The following is a 27,197-nucleotide window of genomic DNA, read 5'->3' on the forward strand; positions in this document are numbered from 1 at the left end:
CAATTGGTCCCTCCCAGCCTCCCACTCCCTGCAGGGTGGGGCCCCATGGGTGGAGGCCCCTGAGGGTGGAGTGGGGTGGGTCTCCAGTGATAGGGCACCAGCAGAGCGAGGCAGCCTGGCCTCACACAGCCCTTCTGGATTTGATTATATAACACTCCACAGAAGAGGACTGCGAGGGCTTGGGCAGCCTTATAAGATACAAAGATATGTGCACAGCAGGATTGTGCATCATGGGAATTTTTCAATGGATCTTGGGTTGCTTGCCCTTAAAACTAAAATACGAAATTGTCAGCCTAAAGGAGGAAAACAAGCGTGTAACCCTAGTAGGGAAAACGACGAGGGTTTGCTAAAGTTTCCTTTAAGAAAGGTATGGAATGCTACTAACCACAGGTGGCTGTGAACTTGAGAGTTTACCTACCGGGTCTGGGTTGGGTTTCCCCACCCCCACCCCTGCATAGCCAGACCTCCTTCTGCTAAAGTGTAGGGATTGTGCCTGGTTGTTACCTTTGCACCTGTCCTTATTTACATGCAAAATCAATTGCTTCACTCCGTCTTTCCGAAGTACAGGGTGTGGGCAGAATCTTATCTGAAGCCGTGTCCTGTTTGGACAAGTTGGACTCGCCTTGGCAACTGTCCATAGGGTGGAGCAGATGGGTGGAGGCAGGAAAGTAAAATTGGGTGGCTTGTTAGCCGAGAGAGGAGAGAGGGCGGATTGTTTGCTCACTGGATCATTATATTTAATCTGAAACTAAATAATTAACTTCTTTCCCATCTACAAAGCATTTCGATGCAAAATAACTAATTTATGAGGGGCAAAGATTTAGAAATACTCCGTGGATTTTTTTTTCTTTTCCCTTTCGAACCAACTAAGAGAAGACTGAGGTAGGTGGCAATCATCAAGTGATATGAAAACGGGACGCATTTCCAGGTAGGTGCCAGCCTTCGGCGGTTCTGGAAGGAGCCTCCAACTTCAAAACGTCTGCTTACATCTGTTGCCTGGCCCCGCGTGTGTCTGGCCAGAGCAGCTGCCATTAAGTATTCAGCTCCTTGGGAGCTTAAAGAGTTTGGGTACAGAAGTGAAGAAAGAAAAGTTTCTTTGGAAAGGAAGTTTAGCTACAGGGATGTTGTCTGCCTGGTCTGGTCCTCTTCCTGGCCAAGAATTACACACACACACACACACACACACACACACACACCCCACGGAGATTGGTTTGTTAGGTTTTCTTTTTCCCCCTGAAGTTCCTTTAGGGAGTAAAAAAGTGGGGGGAGAAACATGCTTCCTCCTTTAACATCCAAATGCTTGAAAGAGTTAAAAGCTGGGGGTGTGGAGGGCGGTAGGGGGCACTTACAGAAGATGTGTTGATTTGATTCTACTGTTTTTCTTACACCTGGCTGAGGTCAGCTAGGAAACAGGTTTGCTTTGAGGGAGGGAGAGAATTTGGAGCCTTAGGTCAGGTCAGGCTGGGCTGGGAAGGATAATGCAGGGACCCTTTGAGGATATAAGGAAAGAAATAAAGATATGGAGGAGAAGGCACAACAAAAAGATGAGAAGAGAGAATGTCAGAGGCAAAACCTGCTATGTCACCAAGAAACTGCTTCAGACACACATTCTGTTCGCATTCATATTCTCAATTCTCTCTCTCTCTCTCTCTCTCTCTCTCTCTCTCTCTCTCTCTCTTTCTCTCTCTCTCTCACTCACTCACTCACTCTCCCATCTAAAGAAGGGGCAGTCATTTATAAAGTTGTTTTTGTAATAAACATGCTCTATCTTCTAGACAAGCAACTTTGAAAGGAGATTTGGTAAATCGTAACCTCGGTATGTTAAGGGCTGTGTGTGTTTCTAAGCTCTGTAGCACATTGTGCCCTCAGAAAGCACAGAAGCCTGAATAAGGTGATGACATGCAACTATATTACTTCTGAAATATCGTGTAAATGATCCACTGAAGCTTTTTAATACATAATCATGCAGTTTTCCATTTTGGTAGAAATCTGACCCTTATTTCAACATCTGAAAAGTTAGAAATAAAAGTGGAGAGAGTCGAAGAAAACTGTGTTTCTTCCTTTCGGAGGAAAACCCAGCTGTCTTGGCCCTTCCCAGCAAAATAACATAGTTGGGAAAGATGACATTTGCTCCAGTTATGGAAAATTATTTTGGCAATGATGATGTTTCTATATTTTTCCTTTTAAGCACCTCAATAACTTAAAAAGTTTTTTGAAACCAGTTTTGCCCTTTTGTTTCTCTTTTGAAGCAGTTTTGTTATCTTGGGATTGCTTAGTTGAGTATATCTTTCTGCTAGGCAACATACAACCAAGATGTAAATGTGTTTATGATTGGAAAATAGTTGTGAGAAAAAACAGAACCACATTTGGGGCCTCCTCGTGTCTGTGATACCCACATAAAATGGTTAACAGAATTCCAGAGCCTGCTTAAAACCCACTAGGTTTAAAGACCCTGACTGTTGGCAAACTCAATTTGCTGCCAGTATCTTAGTCTATAATACCTGTCGGAGGGCGCCACCTACTGGTTGGACTTAAAATTGCTGCCAGTGTTGTGTAACAGATTTTCTGCAGAATTTGTGGTTTTTAGCATTCTTTAAAAATGATGGTAACATCCCCAGAGTACTGAGTTGCTGGTGGGGAACTAAAGCCACTAAGTTAAGAGACTTCAGTTCTTCCCGTGTTCCGGCTGCTTCTCAGTTCTGTGGAAGGCACGTTAGAGACAGTGCGGTCGCTCTTCTCTGACCCAAAGATGGTCTATAGTAGTGGCAAAGTGGTCTGTCTACCCAGAGGTAAGCACAGTGGGTCCAGGTATACAGGCTCTTCGCAAATAAACCAAATCCTGATTTGTGTTCATATGTTCGATTCTCTTCCTAAATCCGGTTCCCTTCTAGTTTAGCCTCCCCTCTCATTTTTTTATTGAAAGTTTTAATTGTAGAATTCACTCTAAAGTTGGCACACAGGTGTATATAAAGCTGTCACATTCCCACCCCCACTCCCGGGAAGCCCTTGTTAACAGGTTAGGGTACATCATTTTGTTTGCATGCCCTTTATCTTGTACCCTATCCTGCGACTAGCACTAGAAGCATAACCGGTCATTTTAGAAGCTACCACGTAGGGAACAATGTGCTGTTAGATTTGATTCTGTTCCTAGTGATATTTGAACTTTGCACAGACTTTTTTGTTGTTGTTGTTATCCAGTGATGCATTATTTAGTTAGGAGTTTCGAAATGAGGTATTCTAATCTCCTCCCATTCCTTCATTTCTTAGCTGAAATACTTCCATAATGAGAAATACTAATATTCCCTCCGTCACTCCTGAGTTTCTCTAAGGCACAGTCTGAAGAAATGGAGACATCCATGTACAGCTCTTTTTAAAATAAAAGTAAATCAGGTTTGGTTAAACAGATGCTTTGTATTCGACTTTTCTCTCAGGATTGCAAGTCTTGCAGCGCACTAATATCCTTAAATTTAGATAAAACATAAAAATTAAAGAATGAAAGTAACGTAAGTAATGTCTCAAAATGATACAAGAGCGAGCAGGTTGATGTGTAATTCATTTCTAAATGGGTTCAGTGGTCATTAGGAAAATTGATTTAAGGCTTTATGGGCTAAATGGTGGCATTAGCATTTGAACCAAAATGAACTCCAGAGCCCATCATCTCACGTCCAGTGTGCTGCTCTCACTGGGAGGAGCTGGTGCAGGTGAGGTGAGGAGAGGCTGGGAAGCTCTTCCTGTGGTGCAGTTGTAAAGTGACCCGGCCCTTAATGAGATCTCACGGAGGACATAGGCAGCTGTGAGCTCTTACAGCGACTTTAATCTGGGGGTGTTTTTTAGGGTGTGTGTGTGTGGGGGGGGTGACCTCTAATAAAGCACAGAGGACTGAAGAGGGTGGTGATAGCAACTATACTACTTCTGAAACGTCATGTTAGCAAAGAGGCAAATGCCTGATGGTGTTCCAGAAGTTGGAACCAACAAATCCAATGCTCTTTGAACAGGATATATATAAAAAATTTGAGTGCATATCTATTGGTATAAACTATGTAGAGCTTGCTTTGTTTTGTCTTAATTCTAATTTTCTTTTCCTAAAACATTGTGAGTACAGACTTTAGGAAGTAGATTAAAGAGATGTCCTTTTACATGTGAAAGGAGTTGCCCCATGGGAGGGCTAGATGCAATTCATGCGTCTCCTGACTGGGCTCTTTTCCTTAGACACCTGAGAATCTGAGGGCTTTTATTTAGAAGGATTTGCATCAAGGTACTGTCAGAGGAGTGGGTGGATCTATAAGGATTAATTCCATTTAAAAGGCTTGGGGGAGGGGTGGCCAGCCATGGGTCAGAGCTGCTGAATTATCTGACCTCATTGCTATAAGCATATCTTTTGTCTAAGGTCCAGTATAGGACACTGGACAGCAAGTTTTAGAAACATCTATCTGTACAGCTGCTACGCTGGGAACTGGTTAATAACAGATCTCAAAGCACAAAAGGGGTTTTCATCCTTCATCATGAAATCATCCATTTTTCACTGGTGGTTGGGGTGTGTTCTTGCCGGCAGACGTGAGCACGCTGGTAGCACCATTGATTTGAGCACCCTGGTATCAGATTATGTTCACAGATTACAGTACAGCCTATGATGTAGGAAAACAGGATTTTGAAGTCAGGGGCCTTATGTTGAATTAAAAATGATATTCACGGGTTGTCCCGAGACCCAGGAGAGGCTTTCTTCAAGGACGCAATGAAACGCAAGAACAACACGGTGTTACTTTTATCATTGTATGTGGAGCTATCTTAGTATAACCCATAGGGCATGGACCCAGCAAACCACCCATTACTGTCAGGAGGTAGGATGGGGATGGGGAGTTTTCATGCTAAGACATAGGAAGTAATCGTGAACCAGGGACTGTACAGCTCTTTCGGGTAGAACTCAATCTAGAACTTGTTCACTTTCCACCCAAACCAAGTGATCTATAAAGACTTCACCTCTAACATGTAAACCAAACTTGGATAGTAAGTGCCTGAAGGGATAGCTGAAGATCTGAGTCGTAGCGAGGCGGTGATTCCCTCACCTGTGAAGTGCGGCTGGGGACTGAGCAGACTGAATGTTGTGTCCTGTGAGGGAGCAGTTGGCTTTATGTGGACTAGTGCTACAAGTGGACTAGTGTAGAACAAAGAAGAAAATACGTGGATAACGAGCAGAATATTAGAAGCAGGGAAGAGAAAGACTGAACAAGGACAAGATGCATCTGGCTAGAGTGTCTGATTTTCTCATGAGAAATTTGCAAAAGAATGGGAGTGAATGCAAGCTAATATTCTTCACATATAAAAAGTGCTTAGAAAACAATAACAGTTGGGGGAGGGGGAGGACCTGAGGACTCAAGACCTGAATAGGCATTTCTTAAAAGAAGAAATGCAAATGATAAATTTTAATTCAGTAATTAAATCCATTTAGAGTAAAAATAATTTGCCATTTTGATACTAGCAAATTGGCAGAATTTTGTTTTGTTTTAAGTGATAACACGCGTTGCTGGTAGAAATGTTGGGATTGGGAAACGGGTTCTGTTTTATTGATGGAAATAATACAGTATCTTTGCTGGGTGGTATATCATATGCTTTGGAAAATGTCCTTGCTTGTCACCCAAGACTAAAACTTACTTTAAAAATTAAGGATGTGCAACCTAAGTGCCCAGGAAAAGGGGATAATTTACATAAACGGATGTGGCATACTGAATTTGATGGTATGGAACCATGCTTACCGAAAAGAAACATTCTCCTCATAAATTGTCAAGTGAAATCATGGATACTAAATTCTGGGCATACTATAATCCCATGTAAAAAATTTGTAAGGTTAAAAGCAAAGATATTAATGATGGTAGGTTCTAGGTTTTCTTTTTGCTTGCCTTTTCCCCCACCCCTGATTTTTCTGTAAGGAAAAGTGTTTGACACTCATAGATAATGTGAACTTCTGTTGAGTTTGCACTACAGTCTTAAGATTTACTGCTTGGAAAGGGCTTTACTATTGTTCCAGAAATGTCCGGGTTTATGTATTTGAGTTAGGAATGCCAGTTGGCTCTCATCTGGTTATGACCATGGATTCTGGTTTTAATTATACAAAATGGCATCTTTCATAGGTAAGGGAAACAAATTCCAGCCATTCGGGGGGGCGGGAGAGAAGAGGGAGCAGAGAAGGGGAGGCGAGCAATATTATGTTTTATTTTTACTAGTTTTTATTTAAAGTAACCTTGGGATTTAGATGGACGCTTTGTTTTGTTTTCCAGGCCAAACACCAGAGCACCCTAGAAAGCTTTAACTAAAAGAATGCTCATGTTTGACCCAGTTCCTGTCAAGCAAGAGGCCATGGACCCTGTCTCGGTGGTAAGTTTTCCAAAATCGAACCTTTTCTTATTTTATTCCAAGTGGTAATGCTATTGTCATGTGTTACGTTATTCCTTAAGGTTACTGGTTACTAAACAGGCATTTGGTAGGTAAATTTTTCAAAGGCCCCGGTAGTCAGTGGGGTTCATACCCTACTAGCCACTGTGCATCCTTCAATAAATGGGACCTATGCTTCCTTCAGGCCTGTGCCCCACATCCTTCAGCATACAGTCAGCACAGAACTTGGGCCACAGAAGTAGGTTTACAAAAACTCCTCCGTTTCCAGAGTTTTTAGTTGGAGCTTTCGGGATTGTTGGTCAAAGCATTAAAAAAAAAAGTTTGGCTAGACTGATTTTTTTTTAATGTGCACCCAGGGACATTTTTAAATTAATTAATTATATATTTTTTAATTTTTTGAATGTACTTACTTTGTTTTTAATAGAAAAAAATGAACAAAAGCACAATGATGAAGCCCAGAGGGATGGGGTCGGGGAGTCACAGGGCATCCTGCTCCCCAGGCTCCTCTGCTGGCCTGGGGCTGTGCTCCCAGCCTGTGCCTGCTAGGCCCCCTCGATGGCATGGCCTTGGCGCTCGTAGTCTGGCCTCCTCCCTCTCACCTGCCTGGGCCTCCCGTAGGGAACGACCCAGACGAGTGGCAAACCTCTGCACACAACTCCAGTGTTTGCTCTGGATCCCGATGGCATTCTCTGGCGTGGCCATGGCATCGATGGTCGATGTTCAGTTTTGCTGTAAGGCTGTCTCATCCAAGGGCTGTAGCTCCACGCTGCATAGAGCCGAGATGCAGGCCTAAGAGGCCTCACAGATGGTGGTCAAGTTGTGGCCTCCCTCCAGGGCCAGCTGCTCAGCCCGGCTTCCTACTCAGGGACATTATTTTTCAAAACCTGTGGGCAGTGTTTACCATGGTGAGGAAGCAATATCTGAATGTACCTATAAGAAATCAGCATCTGCCGAAACCGGTTTGGCTCAGTGGATAGAGCGTCGGCCTGTGGACTGAAGGGTTCCAGGTTCGATTCCGGTCAGGGGCATGTACCTGGGTTGCGGGCACACCCCCAGGAGGAGATGTGCAGGGCAGCTGGTCGATGTTTCTCTCTCATCGATGTTTCTAACTCTCTATCTCTCTCCCTTCCTCTCTGTAAAAAATCAATAAAATATATTTAAAAAAAAAAAAAAAAAAAGAAATCAGCATCAAGAATATGATACAGGTGACTTAGAGGTGTTTTGGGTTTTTTTTAACTCAAGATCACCACCCTTATTCTATAGAAGAATTTCTCAAACATGTTGGAGGTTTTCCTTCTTTTAATAGTGAAAGAAAAAGATATTCATTGGGTCGCATAGTGTTTAGGGTGTGTTCCATAGAGCTGATTTAAAAGATGAAAATAAAATAGCAACCGCTCAGTCCTTTTACATGTAAAAATAAGTGTATTAAGAATAAAATGGTTTGCTTGAAGAAACTATGACAACAGCGATGTGGAGCTATGACTGTGTGAGAGATGGCTGGAGAGAAGCTAGTGAAAGAAAGAACTTGGCGGGGAGGAGGAATTTTATTTCAGTTGGAAGAGTCTGGGTGGGTGGGAATTGTGTTCCTTGTCTTTTTCAGCACCTAGTGCTCAGCTGGCCCCTCTGTGAGCCGGAATCTTCTAGATGCTGCTTTTGGGCCACCGGGAGACTAGTAATTAGTCCAAGTGTTTATGGGACCTGGGTGACAACAGAAAGGTGTGTCCCACTGCAAAGCAGGGAGTGGCTTAGACTTGAGGGGATCTGGTTTAGCAAATATGAAGTAACTAGGCAATTCTCTCACTCTATCTTGCTCTTTCCTTTCACGGGCTTGAAAAATATTCACAAGGGGGGAAACTTGGCCTGAGTTGCATATGAGAAGGTTGGTAATGACACGCTTGCAAAATTAGATCATCCTTATGCATTGGCTGTGGAGGTTCCTGCCAGAAATGTTTATACAACACACGGGGGTCAGTCAGGGGCCCTTGGAACTGAGTTGCCATGGCTGTTACGAAGCCAGTGAAGTGTTTATCACTGGGTGCAATGAAAAGTTAAGTCAGAGTGGCTTTAAAGGAAATAACAGTTACATTCCAGCATAATAACTGGATAACTGAGTGTCTGAATATGAAAACTGGGCAGGAAGAATTTTATTAAAACAGCGAACTGACTTCTGATGTTATTCAGTGCTGTCATCGCATTCCTCAACCCTTCCCCCAACTATGGCATGGTCACGTTGGAGGAAAATTAAGGTGTAAAATTTCTCCCATTAATTACATCCTTGAAATATGAATAGGTTTTTAGTACCGGAGAGTATGATTAGTTTTCTAAATGATGCAGAACCATCAATGATGCATTTTACTATTCAGTGTACTTCCATTGCTTTTAAGCAAGCATGGAAATAGGAGGGCTCCAGAGCCTAATTTCAAGCTAAGAATGAAGCTGCGCAGTGCTAAGTTAGTTATGATGTAATTAAACGCAAGAAAACGCACTTAACTGAAAACAGGAAGTAAAACGCACCTAAAGATTAATACATGAACCTAGAATATATAGAAGTGTTTTTGCAAATAATGGTCATTTTCTCCTTCATGCTTGAGTTTGCAACTTCAGCTAACTCTCACAGAAATTAGTTAGTGTCTGCCCACACAGTGAAGTTCCTTTTTAATTCAGTGAAATCTCAGTTAACTGAAAAATTTGGAGACTAGGGTGCTGTGATTATTTTCTTAACAAAATTAAATAAGCCTTTGTTTTCACTCTTTTAAAAAATATATATTTTTATTGATTTCAGAGAGGAAGGGAGAGGGAGAGAGAGAAACATCAACAATGAGAGAGAATCATTGGTCAGCTGCCTCCTGCATGCCCCTCACTGGGGATCAAATCTGCAACCTTCAACCCAGGCATAAGCCCTGACAGGGAATCGAATCGTGATCTCCTGTTCATAGGTCGAGGTTCGACCACTGAGCCACGCCATCCAGGCTGTTTTTACTCTTAAATCTTCAAGTTTCATCTCTCCTGCCTTTGTAGGTGGAGTGTATGAAACCTAATTTCTTATTTTTTTATTCCTTTTTTTTCCTTCTTAGTTCCATCTTTGATCTGAAGGTTGAAGTCTTTGGTTATTCAAGTCTATGTTTTAAACATTAAGGCAGTTTAGAATAATTTGTAAGAGAAATTTTGTTTTAATTCCACATAGAATAAAAATATCTTATGGTGATTTATCTTCCCTCCCTGCCCCCCTTTTTCTTAAAATGAAAGAGTAGCAGAAGCAATCTGCCTATTTGGTATTTTGCTATAATTTAGAGAAAGTGAGGAAATGTCATCTCTGACTTACCCCATATAAGCCTTCCTACCATCCTGTGCTTTGAGGCAAATAGTCAGGCTTGATACTGTCTTTTTGTTTTTTAACATATTTTATTGATTTTTTACAGAGAGGAAGGGAGAGGGATAGAGAGTTAGAAACATCGATGAGAGAGAAACATGCACACCCCCTACTAGGGAGATGCCTGCAACCAAGGTACATCCCCTTGACTGGAATCGAACCTGGGACCCTTGAGTCCGCAGGCCGACGCTCTATCCACTGACCCAAACCGGTTAGGGCGTGATACTGTCTTATTAGAAGGTGCAAGAATCAGGAGAGGAGACCCTGCCTGCTCAGGTCTGTGCCTGGGTCTCTGCTACTTACTCTCAATGCAAAGTTGGCAAAACTGCCAGCAGCTGCCTGAGCCTTTTAAAAAAAATTATTATTATTATTATTATTATTTGTAAAATTGGAGATTATAATTTATAAACCGTAGACGTCATGTAAATGAATGTAAAATGTGCATGTGAAGGAATTGTTTTTACCCATTCATTTCCAAAGAAAGTTAAAGAATTTAACTCAGGAGATGAGAAAGAAAACAGATTTTTAAAAAGTATTCTTTCTTATTCTGTTCCTACACAGGAAGGTTACTTTTGAAGAAAGTACATTTCTTTTCCCTTTTTTTTTTTAAATGAAAATTGTTATCTAACAGACTCCTGACAGACTGAGAAGCTCTTCACAGCTCCTCTGCTCCGTCCCAGCAGGAACTTTTCACGGCTCTCCCGTGCCTGGTGGAAAGGGAGCTTTCTGCTTGTGTTTGCATAGAGAGGCATGACATTTGCAGTTTCCAGAGTGTGTTTATACACGCACCACGCCTCTCTGCCCTGGGAGCCCCACCCTTTGTATGAAGATTCCTTTGACTTGCCATCGCCCTGTCACGGATGTTCACTTCTTTTTCATATTCATGAATAGTGAAATAGAGACTTATCCACTTTAACTCCCTTGTAATGGAAACCTCACCAAAAGTATTCCCAATAAAATAAGGAACTATTGAAATTCTTCCTTGAGTATAAAGTGATAGCTTTGGAAAAGTGTCCCAAACCAACTCTTTTCGAAAAGTAAACCCACTACCACCACCCACCCCACCCCACCCCCGATGAAAGGAGGGGGAGAATCCCTTGCGTGAGCCTGTCTTCAGGCTGCTGGGCTCCAGCACACGGAGCCTCCTGGGCTGAGCATGTGGAAGGGGGAGGGGAGGGTGGCATTGGATGCCCTTCAGTGGCCACAGGCGCTTTTCTACACTTGCCTCTGATTCGGATTAGGGACCCGGGTGGCCACGCCTATTTGCATTGCTTAGTTAGAAGACAGGAATGGTCTGGAACAGAAAGGGAGCAACTGTTTACCAGGGTGTGCACACCCGGAGCAAGCCCCGCATTAGCCCTTCCACTGTGGGGCACCGGGTTGTTGCGAGCTGATGGCAGTAGCTTGTGCGCTCCACCCCAGTAATCTGAAGGCTCTGATAGACATTGCTAGGAAATGTGCTAGTGAGGCAGTTTGAGGAGCCACATTTCTTCACCCTTTCGTGAGGCGGCCGGGCTGGAAAGAGTTACTCGTGTGCTCCGCTGTGTGCCCAAAGGTGTCTCCTTACTTTTAGCCCTGTGGCCTCACAAACACCACACCACAGTCAGCGTAGGGCGCAGGGGTCATTCGCTGGAGAGCGGACGCGCAGCAAAACTGCATCGTGTTTAGAATACTTGGCTTTCTGTATGGCTGTCTCTTTTCCTTTATGGCGTGAGAAACCTGGGAATATTATTAACTTTGCCAATCTCCCGGGTCCTAAATTCCTACTTTCCTTAAACTCACCCACAGATAGAGAAATCCAGCAATGACAGCAATAAAAGCGTGTCCTCGTTTTGCTTCCTATGGAGCTGCCAATAACTTGGCGTTAAAATCTAGGTCATAGGGAGCTCTTGGAAAAATAGGGCTGACAGTAAGGGAGAAGCTACATTTTGGTGAGTAGAGTCAAGTAATGCTGCCTCCCATCTCCTGACTTTTTGTTTCTAGTATCAGAGCTTCTGCACTTTAGAGAATTATATGTAAAGCAGATTAAACTTTAGAACCAGGGAACATCCCCGCCCCCCGTGTTTAATTACTTCCTTAAACCCTCATTGTACACAGTTTGTAATATATTTTTTGTTAGTGAGTCCTGTGCCTCTTTCAGTATTTCAATTTAAATATATTTAATGTTAATATTGCTGTATGTTTGGAGCCCACACACCTTGTGGGGTGCCTGGGTCTGAAGAAAGTTAGAAATAGTCTTTTCTTCATTTGATTCTCTATACATAACTCAAAGCTGTTTTAAAAAACAACAATTTATATATTTTGGATTTCCTGATTTTATTTCCTTCATGTCTTTGCTTTTAAGCAGATTTATTAATGCATATTCTTCCCTCCCCTCTTTAAATTGTTTTTAAGTGATATACCAGATTTTAATACTAAAAATTAGTATTTTTATTCTATATCTGTTATTGAGAGCCGTGCCGTTCAAAAGGCGGTCTGTGCACCTTCTGCCACCTCCCAGTCATTGAGAATCTACAGTTTAACAAGGTCCCCAGTGAATTTGTGAAGCCCTGATTAGGAGGATCAAAGCCCATTTAGTGCACTCCTTGTATGAGAAAAGAGAAGGGAACCATAGGGCTGCAGGGTGTTTAAGCTCAGACATAGGCTACCTCGTTGAATCCAATTTTGATTTTAGCCTCACAGCCTTCTAGGAGGAGCTTTGCCATATCCTGATGGCACCTGTACTGCTAATATTTAGTTAGTAATATTTCTTGCCCTCTTTTATAGGATTGCTTTTGTTAACATAATTTTTTAACAGGGAACATTATATCACTACTATAAAAAAAATTTTTTCGTATTCATTTAAATAAACACCTATTTTAAAGCACTGTATGTTCACTGGGTGCCAGGCCACAGGCATCACTGTTCTAGACCAGTGGTCGGCAAACTCATTAGTCAACAGAGCCAAATATCAACAGTACAACGATTGAAATTTCTTTTGAGAGCCACATTTTTTAAACTTAAACTATATAGGTAGGTACATTGTTATTAACTTAATTAGGGTACTCCTAAGGCTCAGGAAGAGCCACACTCAAGGGGCCAAAGAGCCGCATGTGGCTCGCGAGCCGCAGTTTGCCGGCCACGGTTCTAGACCATACAGATTATGATGATATGGATAAAGAAAGGACGAAAGAAAAAAGTACTTAATCTTAAAGATGAGAAACTTAAAAGATCAAAATCCAATGAACTGAAAATACTGCCTAGGACCTTTCCCCTGATATTCCATGCTCGGTCAGCCTGCAGTAGAAGCCAGGCGTCTGCATTTCAAAACAGCACAAGTGATTCTGATGTGTAGCCAGGTAGAGAGCCGTCCAGCAAGACCCAGAGAGGAAAGGGTGGGATCTCTGTCATAAGCCCCGTCAAAACCACTGCTACCCCACAATGACTTGTAACTCACAATAGTGGCCACTGGAGTGTCTGGGGAAGCTTAGAAATTAACAGTGCATTCAGTCATTTAAGTACAAGTCCCCATTGGTGGGTTTTCTCAGCTGCATCAGGAGCTAGTATTGCCTCAGAATCATAAACACATAGGATTTAAGAGCTGGAAGACTGATACACCAAGGTTGTGGGTTCAATCCCCAGTCAGGGCACATACAAGACTCAATGAATGAATGCATAAGTAAGTGAACAACAAAAATAACTCTCTCTCTCTCTCTCTTTCTCCTTCTCCCCTCCCTTCCTCTCTTCCTCTCTCTAAAACATTTTATTTATTAAAACACAATAAATGAATAAAATGTTTTTAAAAGAGCTGGAAGAGAGGCACAGTATATTTTTTATCACTTTCACTGTAAAAGATTCAAATACGAGTAATTTTCTGCAGGAGGACTATACATGTGGTTATTGAAAATTTCCCTAAAATGCCTGCATGTATAGAAAATGGCTGGTGTTTAATTTTCTAAAGCATTCTACAGCAAATACTCATTTTTAAATTATAGTTAAGGAATGGAGCAATTTTAGTGAACTCCATGGCCAAGAACATGAGCCAGAATATGCAATTGTGGTGACTTATTTATATTGAAAGCTGGCAGATGAGTTAGGTCATCCTGATATTAGAAGAGAGAAGGGTGTTTGAGGGTAAAGTAGCTAAATTGTAGGACAGATCTTAGATTTGGGAGGAAACAAACCATTTTGTCTCTCTTCCAATATCTTCTTAGCTTTTGAGAGTAGGGAGCAAGATGTAGAGAACACTGGACCGCCCTCATTTCGAGCATCAGGTGGCCTGATTTGAGTCATATTATATTAGCTGTTTCTTACAGTTCTGTGTCATCCACAAATGTATAAATCGGGTCATCTTCTACACCTTCATTCAAACTGTGCGTAGACCATTGAACAAGTTGGAGCCAAGGACATAGTTACCCTAGTGTGGGTGGCCTTCAGTGTTAGGCGTGTAGGGTAACCGGCCATCCTGGTTTGCCTGAGACTGAGGCATTTCCTAGGTCGTAGGACTTTAATACTAAAGCCAAGATAGTCCCGGGCAAATCAGGGCTGTTGGATGTCCCAGGCATGGATTCGTCAGCGGCTCCAGCCCACATGCAGCGCTATTTCTTCAGGTTATAAAAAGCGTATCATGAGAAATGTTCAGTGCCCAGAGGGCATTTCCTGCCAGTTAAGAAGCTCCATCAGAAAAGCAACAAGGTTACTTGGCTTGGCTGGTTCTTGGTGAACCCCAACGCTGACTCCTAATGATTAAAGCCCCTAAAGCTTCTGTTTCATAACCTGTTGTTGGTAAGAATTTTGCATCTTACGTTGTGTTTGAAGCAAATGTACTTATTTGGCGGTTCTCGTGTTGTGTTTTCCTTTCCAATAGTCGTACCCATCTAATTACATGGAGTCCATAAAACCCAGCAAGTATGGAGTCATCTACTCCACACCATTATCCGACAAGTTCTTTCAGACCCCGGAAGTCCTGTCGCACGGGATGCAGATGGAGCCGGTGGACCTGACCGTCAACAAGCGGAGTTCACCGCCCTCAGCTGGGAATTCTCCTTCCTCACTGAAGTTCCAGTCCTCGCACCGGAGAGCCTCGCCCGGGTTGAGCATGCCATCGTCCAGCCCGCCCGTGGAAAAGTACTCACCCCGGCCCCGGGAGTGCAGCCCTTCAGCATGCCGCTGTCCATGCCGCCGGTGATGGCCGCCGCCCTGTCCAGGCACGGAATTCGGAGCCCGGGGATCCTGCCGGTCATACAGCCCGTCGTGGTGCAGCCCGTCCCCTTCATGTACACCAGTCACCTCCAGCAGCCGCTCATGGTGTCCTTGTCCGAGGAGATGGAAAACTCGAACAGTAGCATGCAAGGTAAATTTCAGAATCTCCTGTGTCTTCACCAGGCAGCCTGGGGAGGGTGAAGGAAGCAGAGCCAAGCTCTTCGAAGGAAATATCCCACTTAGAGTCTGCCTGGGGCATTTCCTTTTGTGTGTGTGTTTTTTGCCTTAAAGTGTTGATACTGGAAGAGCTCCCAAGAATCAGGCTGTCTGTTTAAAGCTATGAAATGCTTACTTTCACTATATAATTGTCAACTTCGGGCTGACAAGAATCTTGACTTTACATTTTGCTTCATGAATGCCAATACGGTTCTAGGTGCAAAGAGGCATTTAATAAATACCTTTAGAGCATGGTGATTACTCAGGGCTATTAAAAGCACCTTGTTTATTGAGTGGTCATGGGCAGAAGACTGGGATTAAAGTGAGATAATACAAAGTTATAAGGAAGAATCATTTGGGGGCTGGTGTCTTTAAAAGTCCAGTTTCCTAGGTACACTGCTTACTGGCAAAATAATGGGCCAGAGAAACAAGAACCCCCTCAGATTCATTGCTGCTCTGATTTGCCAAAGGCAGATAATAGTCACACATCAGTGTTACAGATGGGACCTGTGCGATAAGCTTTTTTATAAGCTGAAGTTGGTATATTGTACACACAGTGACTTTTCTATTTTTATTTTTTTAGTACCTGTAATTGAATCATATGAGAAGCCTATATTACAGAAAAAAATTAAAATAGAACCGGGGATCGAACCACAGAGGACAGATTATTATCCTGAAGAAATGTCACCCCCTTTAATGAACTCAGTGTCCCCCCCGCAAGCATTGTTGCAAGAGTAAGTATATTTAGGTCTACCCAGCATTTGCGTAGCAGCATGCATCTCGGGACCTGGAATGGAAGCCCAAGCTTCCAAGGTGTGGTGTGTGGATTGCCAGGAACGCCCTGTAGCATGTGGCAGCCACGGGGCAAGATGAGGGGATCTCTCCAAAAACAATGCTCTGTTACACGGACAGCATTATGACAATGACTTCCAGTTACCACTGAGTTGGTCACCCATGATTTTGCCACCTTACCACACATATAGTTTTTATCTTATTTGTTCACTCTTCCAGACTGCACACACAGTTTTTCCAGAATCTTAATCCCACCGTGGATTGAATCTGGTGTTCTAAATATTCAAGGTTGGATCATGAAAACTCCATATGGACCTATGTCGTACTCCTACTTGTCACTTCCAATAGAGTCTCCTGTCTCCAGGATGAGGAATGTCTTGCATTAAAATCTTCAGGCCAACCACAAGCCCAAGAAAGACACTCCAACACAAGTCCTGTAAACAAGTGGTGGCAACAGAAATTGACCATGTAGCTCAGAGAAGCCCAGCCAGGACACAGCTTATTCTCTAGTCGCTTAAATCCTGCCTGCCCCTAGAATGTTCCGTCTGCTTTGGGACTGCCATGGAGGGGAAAGTTCAGGCAGTGTTGGTCAGCAACCAAACACCTGAACGGTGGTTTGTTTTACGTCTGACTTGCTGTAATATGACAGTGCCACACACAAGTTAAATGACATCACTGATGGGATTGCCACTGGAGGTAACCTTGAAGCTTACCAGTGATGACACTGGAAGCTGTGTTTGAAGTAGCTCAGAAACTGGTCTTTGGGTCTGACATCTTGGATCCCAGCTCCGCTCCCTACCATACGTATGACCTTGGGCTAATCGTTTCATCTTGTTGCCTCTTTCCTCTTTATTTTCATTATTGGCCGTAATTATTTTTCTTGCTGTCATTGTCTTGTGTTCTGGTGCTTTTCCCATTGGACCTAGTGGCCAGCTTCCCAGTTCCGAGGGAACAGTTGCCTCCCAATTCACTTTTCTCCAACTTAAACACATGTTCTGCCCACCGGGCTGCTTGATCTTCTCTACCCCTCTCCCCTAAACAGTTTATTCTGCAACAGAATATGAATTCTCTGATTTTACTGGAATTCCAAATATTATAATCGTATCCACATTCAACCCAAGTAGATGCCCTTATAGTAGCTCACGTATTAATTGCCCAGTGAACCAAATCACAGTCAGTTTCTGTTGTTGTCATATACTTGCTGATAGGTGGAGAATGAATTTTCTTGCCCAGCCACATCGGTAGTAGAGTGTCTGATGGACTTGTACATTACTGCTTTTCAAAATTGCATCCCCTCCACCCCCAAAGGAAACTTTTCCAACTTTTATTCTCTCACAACAAGCATATGAGAGACAGGAAATGGAGAACTGAGGAGCCAGACATTAGATAACTGGCCTGTAATCACACAGTTCACAGCAAGAGGGGCCTGGGCTTGATCTCCTGCACCCGGATGAGGGCTCTTCCTGCCATTTTTAACCCGTATCTAGCTGACTGCATCTGTTCATGCACTCGAGTGAAAGGAGAAAACAAACTATCCAAAATGGACACATCATGTAGGCTGCACTGCTGCTTTTCTTTATGATGACGGGTGTCTCTGGCAAGGTAACTGGCAATATGACTTGGCACTTGTAATTGTTCCTACACAGATGATGGAAAAGATGCTCTAAAGCCAATTGCCCACATAGGGAGCGATCCATGGACTGAAAGGGGTTATTCCAAAGCCCAGGTTATTATGAATTACAGTGTGGAGCATTATGGAAGAAGGGTATTTGAAAGCAATAATATGCTGTGCCCTGAATGCTGCTGAAGATAAAATACTTTTTCTCTTCTTTCTTATTTTAAGTAATGTTCTTTGGATGATCTCAAGCTGAATGGCTTTTAATGATTAATGAGCAAGATGCTTAGTCTAATGCTGACCTAAGAATGCATTTTGCTTCTCAAAAAACTCAACAGATTAGCCACAACTGGGACATGTACTCTTCAAGTGATTTTCTCACAGATGTGATTAAGTAATGTCTTGGAGTGTGCCCAGTAGCAGCCCCCATAGGAAACCAGCTAGCCAGGAAGGAATCATTTGAAACCAAGCGCCTAGTAGCATTGTGATGAGGCAGCCCCAATATTTGCCTCAAGAAAACCTTTCTTTAGAGGCAGACTTCAAAACACAGCTTTGAAATCCATTTGCTTGGCCATGGAACTACTTGCTCTAGAATTATTTGTAAAGGCACTCAAGTGTATATCAAATTGCTTCTGCTGTATATTTGCATGTATGAGAATGTATAACAAACAGCTTAAGAAGAAAAAATCAAACAGCTTAAGGATCAGGTTGTTCCATTTAGTTGTATATATGATTGGTAGCAAACTCGAGAGGTCGGCTTAGCTCAAAACAATGACCAGGTCTCCGATATTTAATAGCTGTTCTAACTTCTTGGTTGTAATGTTCCCAAACGGCCTCTTTTAAAATGAGTAGTGAGGAGACCAAGAAGGGTGAGATCCCAAGATCCTGATCTCTAGCCTCAGCCTTTCTAACATCTGGCTCTTTAGAGATGGGGCTGCTCACCACCCTCAGAATGATGGTGCCTTTCGAGGTAGCTATTGGCTGGTATAGAGATTTCCTGACCCAGTGTGGAGACATTAAAAGAACAAAACAACACACTTCATGAAATTAAACAATGTAAGGGCTACATTTACAAATAGATTTCAGAACCTTGAATTATGAACAGCTACCATTGAGTAGATTTACATCTGGAACAGATATTGTTCTCTTTTAACAAAAAATATTTTTTACTTTAGAGAGAGGGGAAGGGGGAAGAGGAAGAGAGAAACATTAATTGGTTGCCTTCTGTATGTGCCTCAACCAGGGACTAAACCAAAAACCCAGGTATGGGCCCTGGCCTGGAATCAAACGGGCAACCTTTCCGTGCACAGGACAACATTTAACCACTGAGCCACTCCGGCCGGGCCACATATTGTTCTTAAATGCTTTGTGTACATTACTCACAACCACCTTCCGAGATCATATCATCCTCCCTATTCCACAGAGCGGATATCAATACCTTGCCCCCAGGGTCCCAGGGGCTATCGGCTCCAGAGCTGGGGCTGTCAGCTGGGATTTAAGCTGGAGCACACAGCTCTTAAGCATACCTTTATGCACACAACAAGCAACTGGAAAACGCATTCCTTAACTACTGCACAGAAACTATTAGGCTGATTCGCAACCCATAAAAATCTAACAATTGGGAGAGACTTCTAAAATCATCTAATACTCTTTTCAGTATCCCAGAGCATATGAGATACATTTAATCACTTTTTTTCCTCAGAATTTTATTTCCTGAAGGTCTCTTAGTGAAGATGAAACATTTTCAATCAGTGGAATTAAAGTTGAAAGTTAAAAATAAACTGATAACCTTTTCCTTTTCATTGAAGAATTTTAAATTGATTAAAAGAAAACTATATCTGTTCATAAACTTCTCACTTCTCTATTTTCTCTGTTTGTATATTTATAAAATTTAAGTCTTGTCTTTTTCCCCCCTCACTAGTTCATGTTCACTTTTCCATGTATTTAAACTTGGCCATTTGTTTTTCTGTATCGCCCCTCTAAGCATCAGGGTAGGAAGGTAAAGTGACGGTTTTCTTTGCTAATTAATAATAAAAGTGAGAAAATGAGAGGTCATTTAAATACGGCTTTGAGCCGAAACCGGTTTGGCTCAGTGGATGGAGCGTCGGCCTGCGGACTGAGGGGTCCCAGGTTCGATTCCGGTCAAGGGCATGTACCTGGGTTGCGGGCACATCCCCGGCGGGAGATGTACAGGAGGCAGCTGGTCGATGTTTCTCTCTCATCGATGTTTCTAACTCTCTATCTCTCTCCCTTCCTCTCTGTGAAAAATCAATAAAATATATTTAAAAATAAATAAATAAATACGGCTTTGATTTACTTCTAGTTGCTTCCTAGCATGCCTGAAAAAATTACTGATAAAAGACATGTATTTAAATTTTAACCAAGATAAAAAAAATCAAGTTTCATTTCAGGGATTCCCTTATGATTTATATAATTAAATTTATTATCTTTTTTTAATCTCATTAAGTTCCTTTTTTCCTTCTCACCAACCTTTTTCTCCCTTTGCACACTTGTATAAAACATTCATATGTTATGTGGAACATCTTAAGAACTTTAGATTCAAATTTTTAAAGAATACATATTTTTTTATTGATTTCAGAGAGGAAGGGAGAGGGAGAGAGAGGTAGAAACATCAATGATGAGAGCGAATCATTGATTGGCTGCCTTCTGCATGCTACACTGGGGCTCAAGATCACAACTTGGGCATGTGCCCTGACCAGGAATTGAACCATGACCTCCTGGTTCATAGGTCGATGCTCAACCACTGAGCCCCATCGGCCCAGAATTAGGTTCAAATTTAAAAGAAAAGTCTTTTGTTATAGTTGGAGGCCAACTACATAACTTTGTAATGTTTCAAGTAGTTGGTCATTAGGAAAGCAAATGAATGGGTTAAAATGAATGAATGGATTAGGAATTTTAATTACTTTACATTAATCAGCAGAAGTCTGGGAAAACTATAGACCTTTCCCAGCTCTTCCCCATCTGCCTTCCCTCTCCAACTACATTTCTGAAAAAGAAGTCCACAGTGATGATGTTTAACATGATTTGATGTGTGCAAATGCAGGATATGAGTCTGGGCGAGAGCAATCAGGGAGGTAGAGAGAATGTCAGGGGTCCCTGAGAGGGCTGACCTCCTACAGTGTGGTTGCCTGAGACTTAGGAATCTGACCTTTCCCTAAAGAACAATACATGAAAGTAAGGATAGCCTGTGAATAGTAGTAGAGTGTCCAGCATTACCTAGGGCCACAACATTCTATAAACAGGCAAATTTTTATTGAGGCAGAGACTTCTAGCACTTTGCACCTCCCTGCAGCATAGCACCTAACTCTTCTTACTGTCATTACTTATCTACATGTCTGTCTCCCCCTAGAGTGTGAGCTCCTCGAGGGCAGGAACCCTGTTTTTATTCATCTTTGTGTCCCGGTGCCAAGCACAGTGCCTGGCTTATGGTAGGTGCTCGCTCAATGTTTGTTGAATGAATATAGCAGTGCTTCTTGGGTTGATCAGCTAATTTCTTTTTGTTTATTTTGTTGGGTTTTGTTTGTTTTTGCCCAGTGTTGTTAATGCTTTTGATAGACTAAAGAAAAGGAAGAGCCTTCCACTCAACATTGTGCATTTAACGTTGCCTTTCACAGGAATCACCCTTCAGTCATAGTACAGCCGGGGAAGAGACCTTTACCTGTGGAATCTCCAGACACCCAAAGGAAGCGAAGGATACACAGATGTGATTATGACGGATGCAACAAAGTGTACACTAAAAGCTCTCACTTGAAAGCACACAGAAGAACACATACAGGTATCAGAAATATAAGACTCACTTTCTTCCTAAGAATTAGACTACAAGGTTAAGTGGAACGTTCTGACCTTCAGAGGTTATTATAATGATTTTTTTTCAGGCATCTGAAAGCTCCCATAGTCATTTACAGATGTCTCTGTCATGATAAATGAAGTATTTTGTTACGATTTACTTTTGTAATAAGTAGAATAGATTCAAGGTCATCGCTGTAAGAAGATGGATCCCCCGGTGGAACAGAGGGGAGAGTGCTCTTAACTGTGGGCCAATTTCACCAGGATGTGGTCTTCCTATGGGCTCTTCTATGGCAAATGTACATCAAGAATTATGTACAGAATTACGGCAAATGAACTACAGTTCACAATAGTAAAAACCAGCTCTTTACGCAGAACAAACAAATGCAGCCGTTTATAGAAGCTGAATTTGGGTAAATCCTCGCTTCTAAAACTGAGGGAACTTCTGTGTGATTGCCTGCCATATTTGTTCTAGAATATTTTCCATCGTGCCCAGTCTCGAATACAGAGTGTGCAGCCAGATCTTATGACAATTGTTGTATAGATGAAGAAAACATGAAATTGTTCCGTGGGCTCTTCAACATTTTGTAGCAAAGTATCTTAACGAAATTGTATAAAAATGTTGTAAACAATCCGATTAATTATAGTAAGTACTGGTGATTAATGTTTACTATAGGTCACGTCTGACCCAACCTCAGACTCTTCAGTATGAAATTCTAGTGTGATAGGGATTCGCCTCTGTATACATTGTTCTTAACTCAGGATGTAGATTATTTTTTTTATTCTTATGAGTTATATTTAAACAGAAGACTCTGGGATTTGGAAGAAAAAAGGGCAGGAAAGTGTCTAGCACAGTGGAAGTGAGTTTTTCATTGAATTCTGGGAAAGGAAGCCAGGGAAAATCAACCTACCTACAGCTTGCATTTAGAGGAACACCCAGTCACCAAACCTATGTCAGATAGATTCGTAAAAGCATCTCCAGGAGATTAATGGGACAACCCTGAGGTGGATGCTACCCGATTCCAGCCTGAGATTAAAAAGACAAAATTGAATGTTTGTGTAACAATTCAGATGTGGGCCAAATACCTCTTAGCATTTATATTCTGTGCTGCAAAGCAGAGAATACAAATTCTGAATATCTCATCGAAGTGCCAAGGAATGGTAGTCTATAAGGTTTCTAGAGAACGAGGGATGGAAATTAGTTAGTGGTGCCCATGACCTATTTTTACTAATTTAAACATGGAAGATAGCCATTAACAGCCTTTTCATTTGTGAGGGTCTTCCTAATGGCTCTCCCTAGGGTGTTCTCATAAGGGTCTTCTGTCCTCACCTGCAAATGACCATTACCCCACAGGAGGGGCGGGAGACACCCGGCTGTAACAGGGTGGGGAGGCATCACTACAGTGTTACTACTTCTGGATTAAAGCATTATACTTAGGCATAGTTATTATCCATTAAACAAAAGCTATGATGTTGAAATCCCCAACAGATATTTCAGTTGATAGAGACTTCAGATTTTTTTTTAAAGAGAATTAATGTTTTCTTGCTTGTCCTGTAAAGAGCTTGAGCTCAGACATTTGAATTTTACCGCCTTTACTAATTAACAGTCTCTTTCTATCAGAAAAAAAATAATAATAAGCTCTTTTCACTTTCTTTTTGCAGGAGAAAAACCTTACAAATGTACATGGGAAGGATGCACATGGAAGTTTGCTCGGTCTGATGAACTAACAAGACATTTCCGAAAACACCCTGGAATCAAACCTTTCCAGTGTCCGGACTGTGACCGCAGCTCCTCCCGTTCTGACCGCCTTGCCCTACGTAGGAAACGCCACATGCTAGTTTGAATGTCTCCGTCTCCGCCTCGGCACGCGGCTCCCCACTCGCCCAGCTCTCTCTGTCCTCCCTCCCGTTGTCTAACTCAGTTTTTACATGTACATTTTAACTTTGATTCAGCTGGTCTGAATCTCTGAATTTATATCAGTCAAACTTCCATATGGTCAGTAGTAAATATTCTCTAATCCTGCCTCCTTACCACGGGTCAGACCTAAAGAATGTGAACACTTTTTTTTTTCCGGGGATGCTAAGCAAACCCTTCTTACAGATAAGTTTAATGTAATGAGAACAAGGGAACATGTAAGCAAACAGAACCAGTTGTCCGTTTGTCCATGTATTCCTCAAAAGGATGTCAAAGTAAATGTGTTAGAAATACAGTATCCAGCCTGCTAGTCCTTGCCAGAGACAGTCACACCTCTGAGCCCTGTGATTGCATTTTGTGCTGCACCTAGAAAAGACGGGTGGACCCCATTCCCAGATCAGCTAGAAGGGCAGCAAGATTCCAGACGAGTACAGTCAGCTCTTCCATTATCCTTCACCAATCTTGCTTGTCAAGTTGGATTTATCACTTCATCGACATTAAGTCCTTTACCCTCCCTCGTGCCTGCAGCTAATAAGGAGGACTTTGCCACCAGTGGAAGGTAAGCTAGAGTTGTTGACGTAGGGAGGTGATCTGTCAGTTCAAGGGATGGAGGCTGTATTTGCATCGCATGGAGTTGGAGCAAAGGGGCATTGAGCAAGGGGGCAGAGGAGGAAGCCAGCCAGGGGTTTTCAGTGAGATTTCATCATTTGGTTAGCTGTGCAGTGCGTTCCTAGAACTTCGGGTCTCTGCCTATTCAACTGTGCAGGACCGTCCAGCAAAGCCAAATACTGATGGGGTTACCCATGTACCGACCTCCAGTCCTACAGTGTCCTTAATATAGATCATCAAGCATTGAGAGTAGGGACGCCACAAAAATATTTGCCCAGTAATGGTGAAGAATCTTTCGGATGGGGGTCTGAATGGCCTTCTTTACCAAACCTACTGAGAGCCCTTTTGCAAACAGGGATATGTTGAGTGGTAATTATATTCCCATATCAAATTACTCACATAGCTTTCATACAGAAAGTCTGTGTGAGTGACAAGGTGCCAAATTGGCTGTCATTGATGTTCATGACACATATCACAGATAAGCATCTGCTAAGTAGATTCATTAAGACCTGAGTGATGCTATTTGTAAATAGTTGTGAAGCACACAGACCTTTACTGGGGGGGACAGATTCCTAAAAAATAGAAAATCACAGTTCAGGGATTCATAGATGTAGCTCAACAATTCCCAAAGTTTACTGTCGGAGCTGGCACTCTCACTACCAAGTATCCTGTCAGAAGAACAAACTGAAAATGACTCGTGTTCATGTTCAAGACAAATAGCACCGTTATTTGGGGGACATTTCTCAAAAGTAGGCTTTTGGAGCTTTGGCGCTGTGTCAATGAAAGTAGTTGTAAGGACTGCACACCTAGAGGTCCCACTCAACAGCTGTCTGAACCAACTGAAAGGAAATGTACAGAAATGCAAAATAATTTGTTATCTGGCACTTGGTTTTTACTTTTTTTTTTAAGCACTGCAAAATTCATTTAGAATATTAAAACATCCTAATTGGGCCTTTTCTTTGTTGTTGTGTGTTTGGTTGCAACTAAGATATGAATTGAGGGGTTAAAAAAAATAGCTCTTGGGAAAGTAGGTATTGTCTGCATTGTAAATACTTAGTCACATTCATGCCAAAGTGTTTATTTCTTGAAATGGTTCTTCCACAACACACCGAAGAATTAAGTTTGAATGCAAGGGACATTTTTTGTTTTGATGGAGAAAACCAGTTTATGTATATTCTAACCACAGAAGGTGGGAAGGGGGATGAGAAAGGGTAGAGTTGATCTTTCTATGATGAGCTTTGAGTCTGAGTCCAATTAATAGAAAGCTTCATGGGTTCTAATGATATTAGATATTATGGCATATCAAAATTCTGTTCAAAAGTACAAGCAAAACCCTGCAGAGACTATTACATTATACTTAGCTTGCTTAGGTTATGTTAACAGTTGATTAACAAAGTTCCATTTTAACTGAAAGAACCATCCAGAGAAGCCATCATTCTCTGTTCCCTTGCTGTCTATATACTTTTGTTACCAATTGGCTCTCCAAATTTTCCTTTTATATATATATCTTATATATATTTGTATCTTACTATCATAGATGAGAAATTTAGTTTCTTAGTCGTTTTTAGCTGTTATTGTGGGAGACCTCAAATAAGATAAGATGCCCTTGAGTGTGTGGTTTTAGTGATGTGCCATCTTACTATCAATGGCGATTTTAATTGCAATATTCAAGTTAATGAGGATGATTTGTAAGCATGGAGCTAGTGTATAAATTGTTACAGAATTTATTCAGTTATTATCCAAGTGTCAGAAAAATTAAACCTGAATCCATCATATGTTAGAGTTTTAAAATGTGAATCTACATCGTAAATGGGCATTAAACATTCTAAAGCGCCTTGTTTGGAGAATGCCAGCAGCATAGCTACGTCCAGCTAACGAAATGCTAAACATGCAGAAGCTTCGAGAGCCTCGGGACAGATTTACAGGGAACTACATATGTACATGTATATTTCACTATTAAACACCCACCTGCACTATCAGTGTTGCACTAATGTGGAATTTGAAAGACTAGTATATTGCTGATACTGTATATCTGCACATCTTTCCTGGTTAGATTGTTTTAAGGACAATCTCAAAGATCTAAAGTTTTAAAGTAAACCCATTGGTTTGAAAATATTGTCATCTTGAAGGAATCACTGTCATACATGAAGTTGCTCAGAGCGGTATTTATTATCTTCTTGGTCAAGGTTAACAATTTCTAAATGATTGCAAATCCACTTATGAAATAATACATTTACAAAGCCATTTTCCATGCATTAAACGAGGGCTACAATATGTTTTACAAATACTAGCACTTTTTTTTTTTTTTTTTTGCTGATATGTACTTAGTGTTTAGAGGGTCAAAATAATCTTTCTGCTTAGCATCTCTTAAACCATACCTGCAAGTATAGCAGGATTATTACATTTACAGTACTTTAATACTTGTATAAACTATGCAGAAATTTTTAATAAAGTGTAATATATTTTATAAGCTAATAAGACTGAATGGGTAAAGGTTTTTAGCATGCATTAGTATACTTGCAAATACTGAAACATTTTGGTAATCTTTCTTACTAAAGATGTGAATGTTTAATGTACCTTCTCTGTTTCTACTCTGTAGTCCAATGGGAATTCAGTAATGACATTTTGTCATGTCAAACTGTGAACATAAATTTGTACTGTACAGTCCTCATATACTATATACAGTATGCAATATATGTATTATATACTTGTTAATAAAACCATCAGAATATTAAATGTGATCATGTGATTACTATAGATGCAGTGATCACAGGAACAAAACTTAGCGATGTAACACGTGAGAGACCCTGCTCAGAAATTTCCAAGCAAATCCCTCTGATAGGCAATCATTGTTGATGGAGGGAAAGAAAAACAGATCTAATTGGAAGGTGCACTAAAGAAATTAACTCAGCCCTAAAGCATTGTCCCTGGATTTCTGATTATGGCAACAGGAAATCTAAGCACAAACCATAAACCTGCAGACAACCCGGCATAAATCTACAAACTCATCTAATGCATTCTTGGAATGGTCAGTTATTTATGACCCTTGCCTGCTTCCAAAAAAACGTCAGTGCCTTGTATTAAGAGGCATGTGTTAAATACTTTGCTTTTTAAATAAGATAAAGGTGAGTCAGGCAAAAGACAGTGCATTAAAGTGAATAATTCTGGATAAACATTTTTAGTAAGCCATGTCCATGGACACTGCTGTGTCTGCAGCATCACAGGAACAATTCGTTTCTAATGAGGATTTAGAGTTATTTTGTTAAAAGCAAAATGTAATTACCTTCCCTGGACCCCCCTCCCCC

At 41.6% G+C, this 27,197-nt stretch overlaps 1 protein-coding gene across 1 annotated transcript; it reads left to right on the forward strand.

Moving 5' to 3' along the window:
• Positions 1-682: 682 nt before the first annotated feature.
• Positions 683-23,581, forward strand: KLF3 (Kruppel-like factor 3 (basic)). Its single transcript, XM_006779396.2, is given in 7 exon segments — positions 683-928; positions 6,273-6,369; positions 14,604-14,868; positions 14,871-15,089; positions 15,738-15,888; positions 21,197-21,357; positions 23,031-23,581. Coding segments are annotated over 6 exon segments (1,035 nt in total). The 5' UTR covers positions 683-928; positions 6,273-6,312; the 3' UTR covers positions 23,213-23,581.
• The last annotated feature ends 3,616 nt before the right edge of the window (positions 23,582-27,197 follow it).

Source organism: Myotis davidii, unplaced genomic scaffold, assembly GCF_000327345.1.
Source record: "Myotis davidii unplaced genomic scaffold, ASM32734v1 scaffold235, whole genome shotgun sequence".
Classification (NCBI taxonomy): domain Eukaryota; kingdom Metazoa; phylum Chordata; class Mammalia; order Chiroptera; family Vespertilionidae; genus Myotis; species Myotis davidii.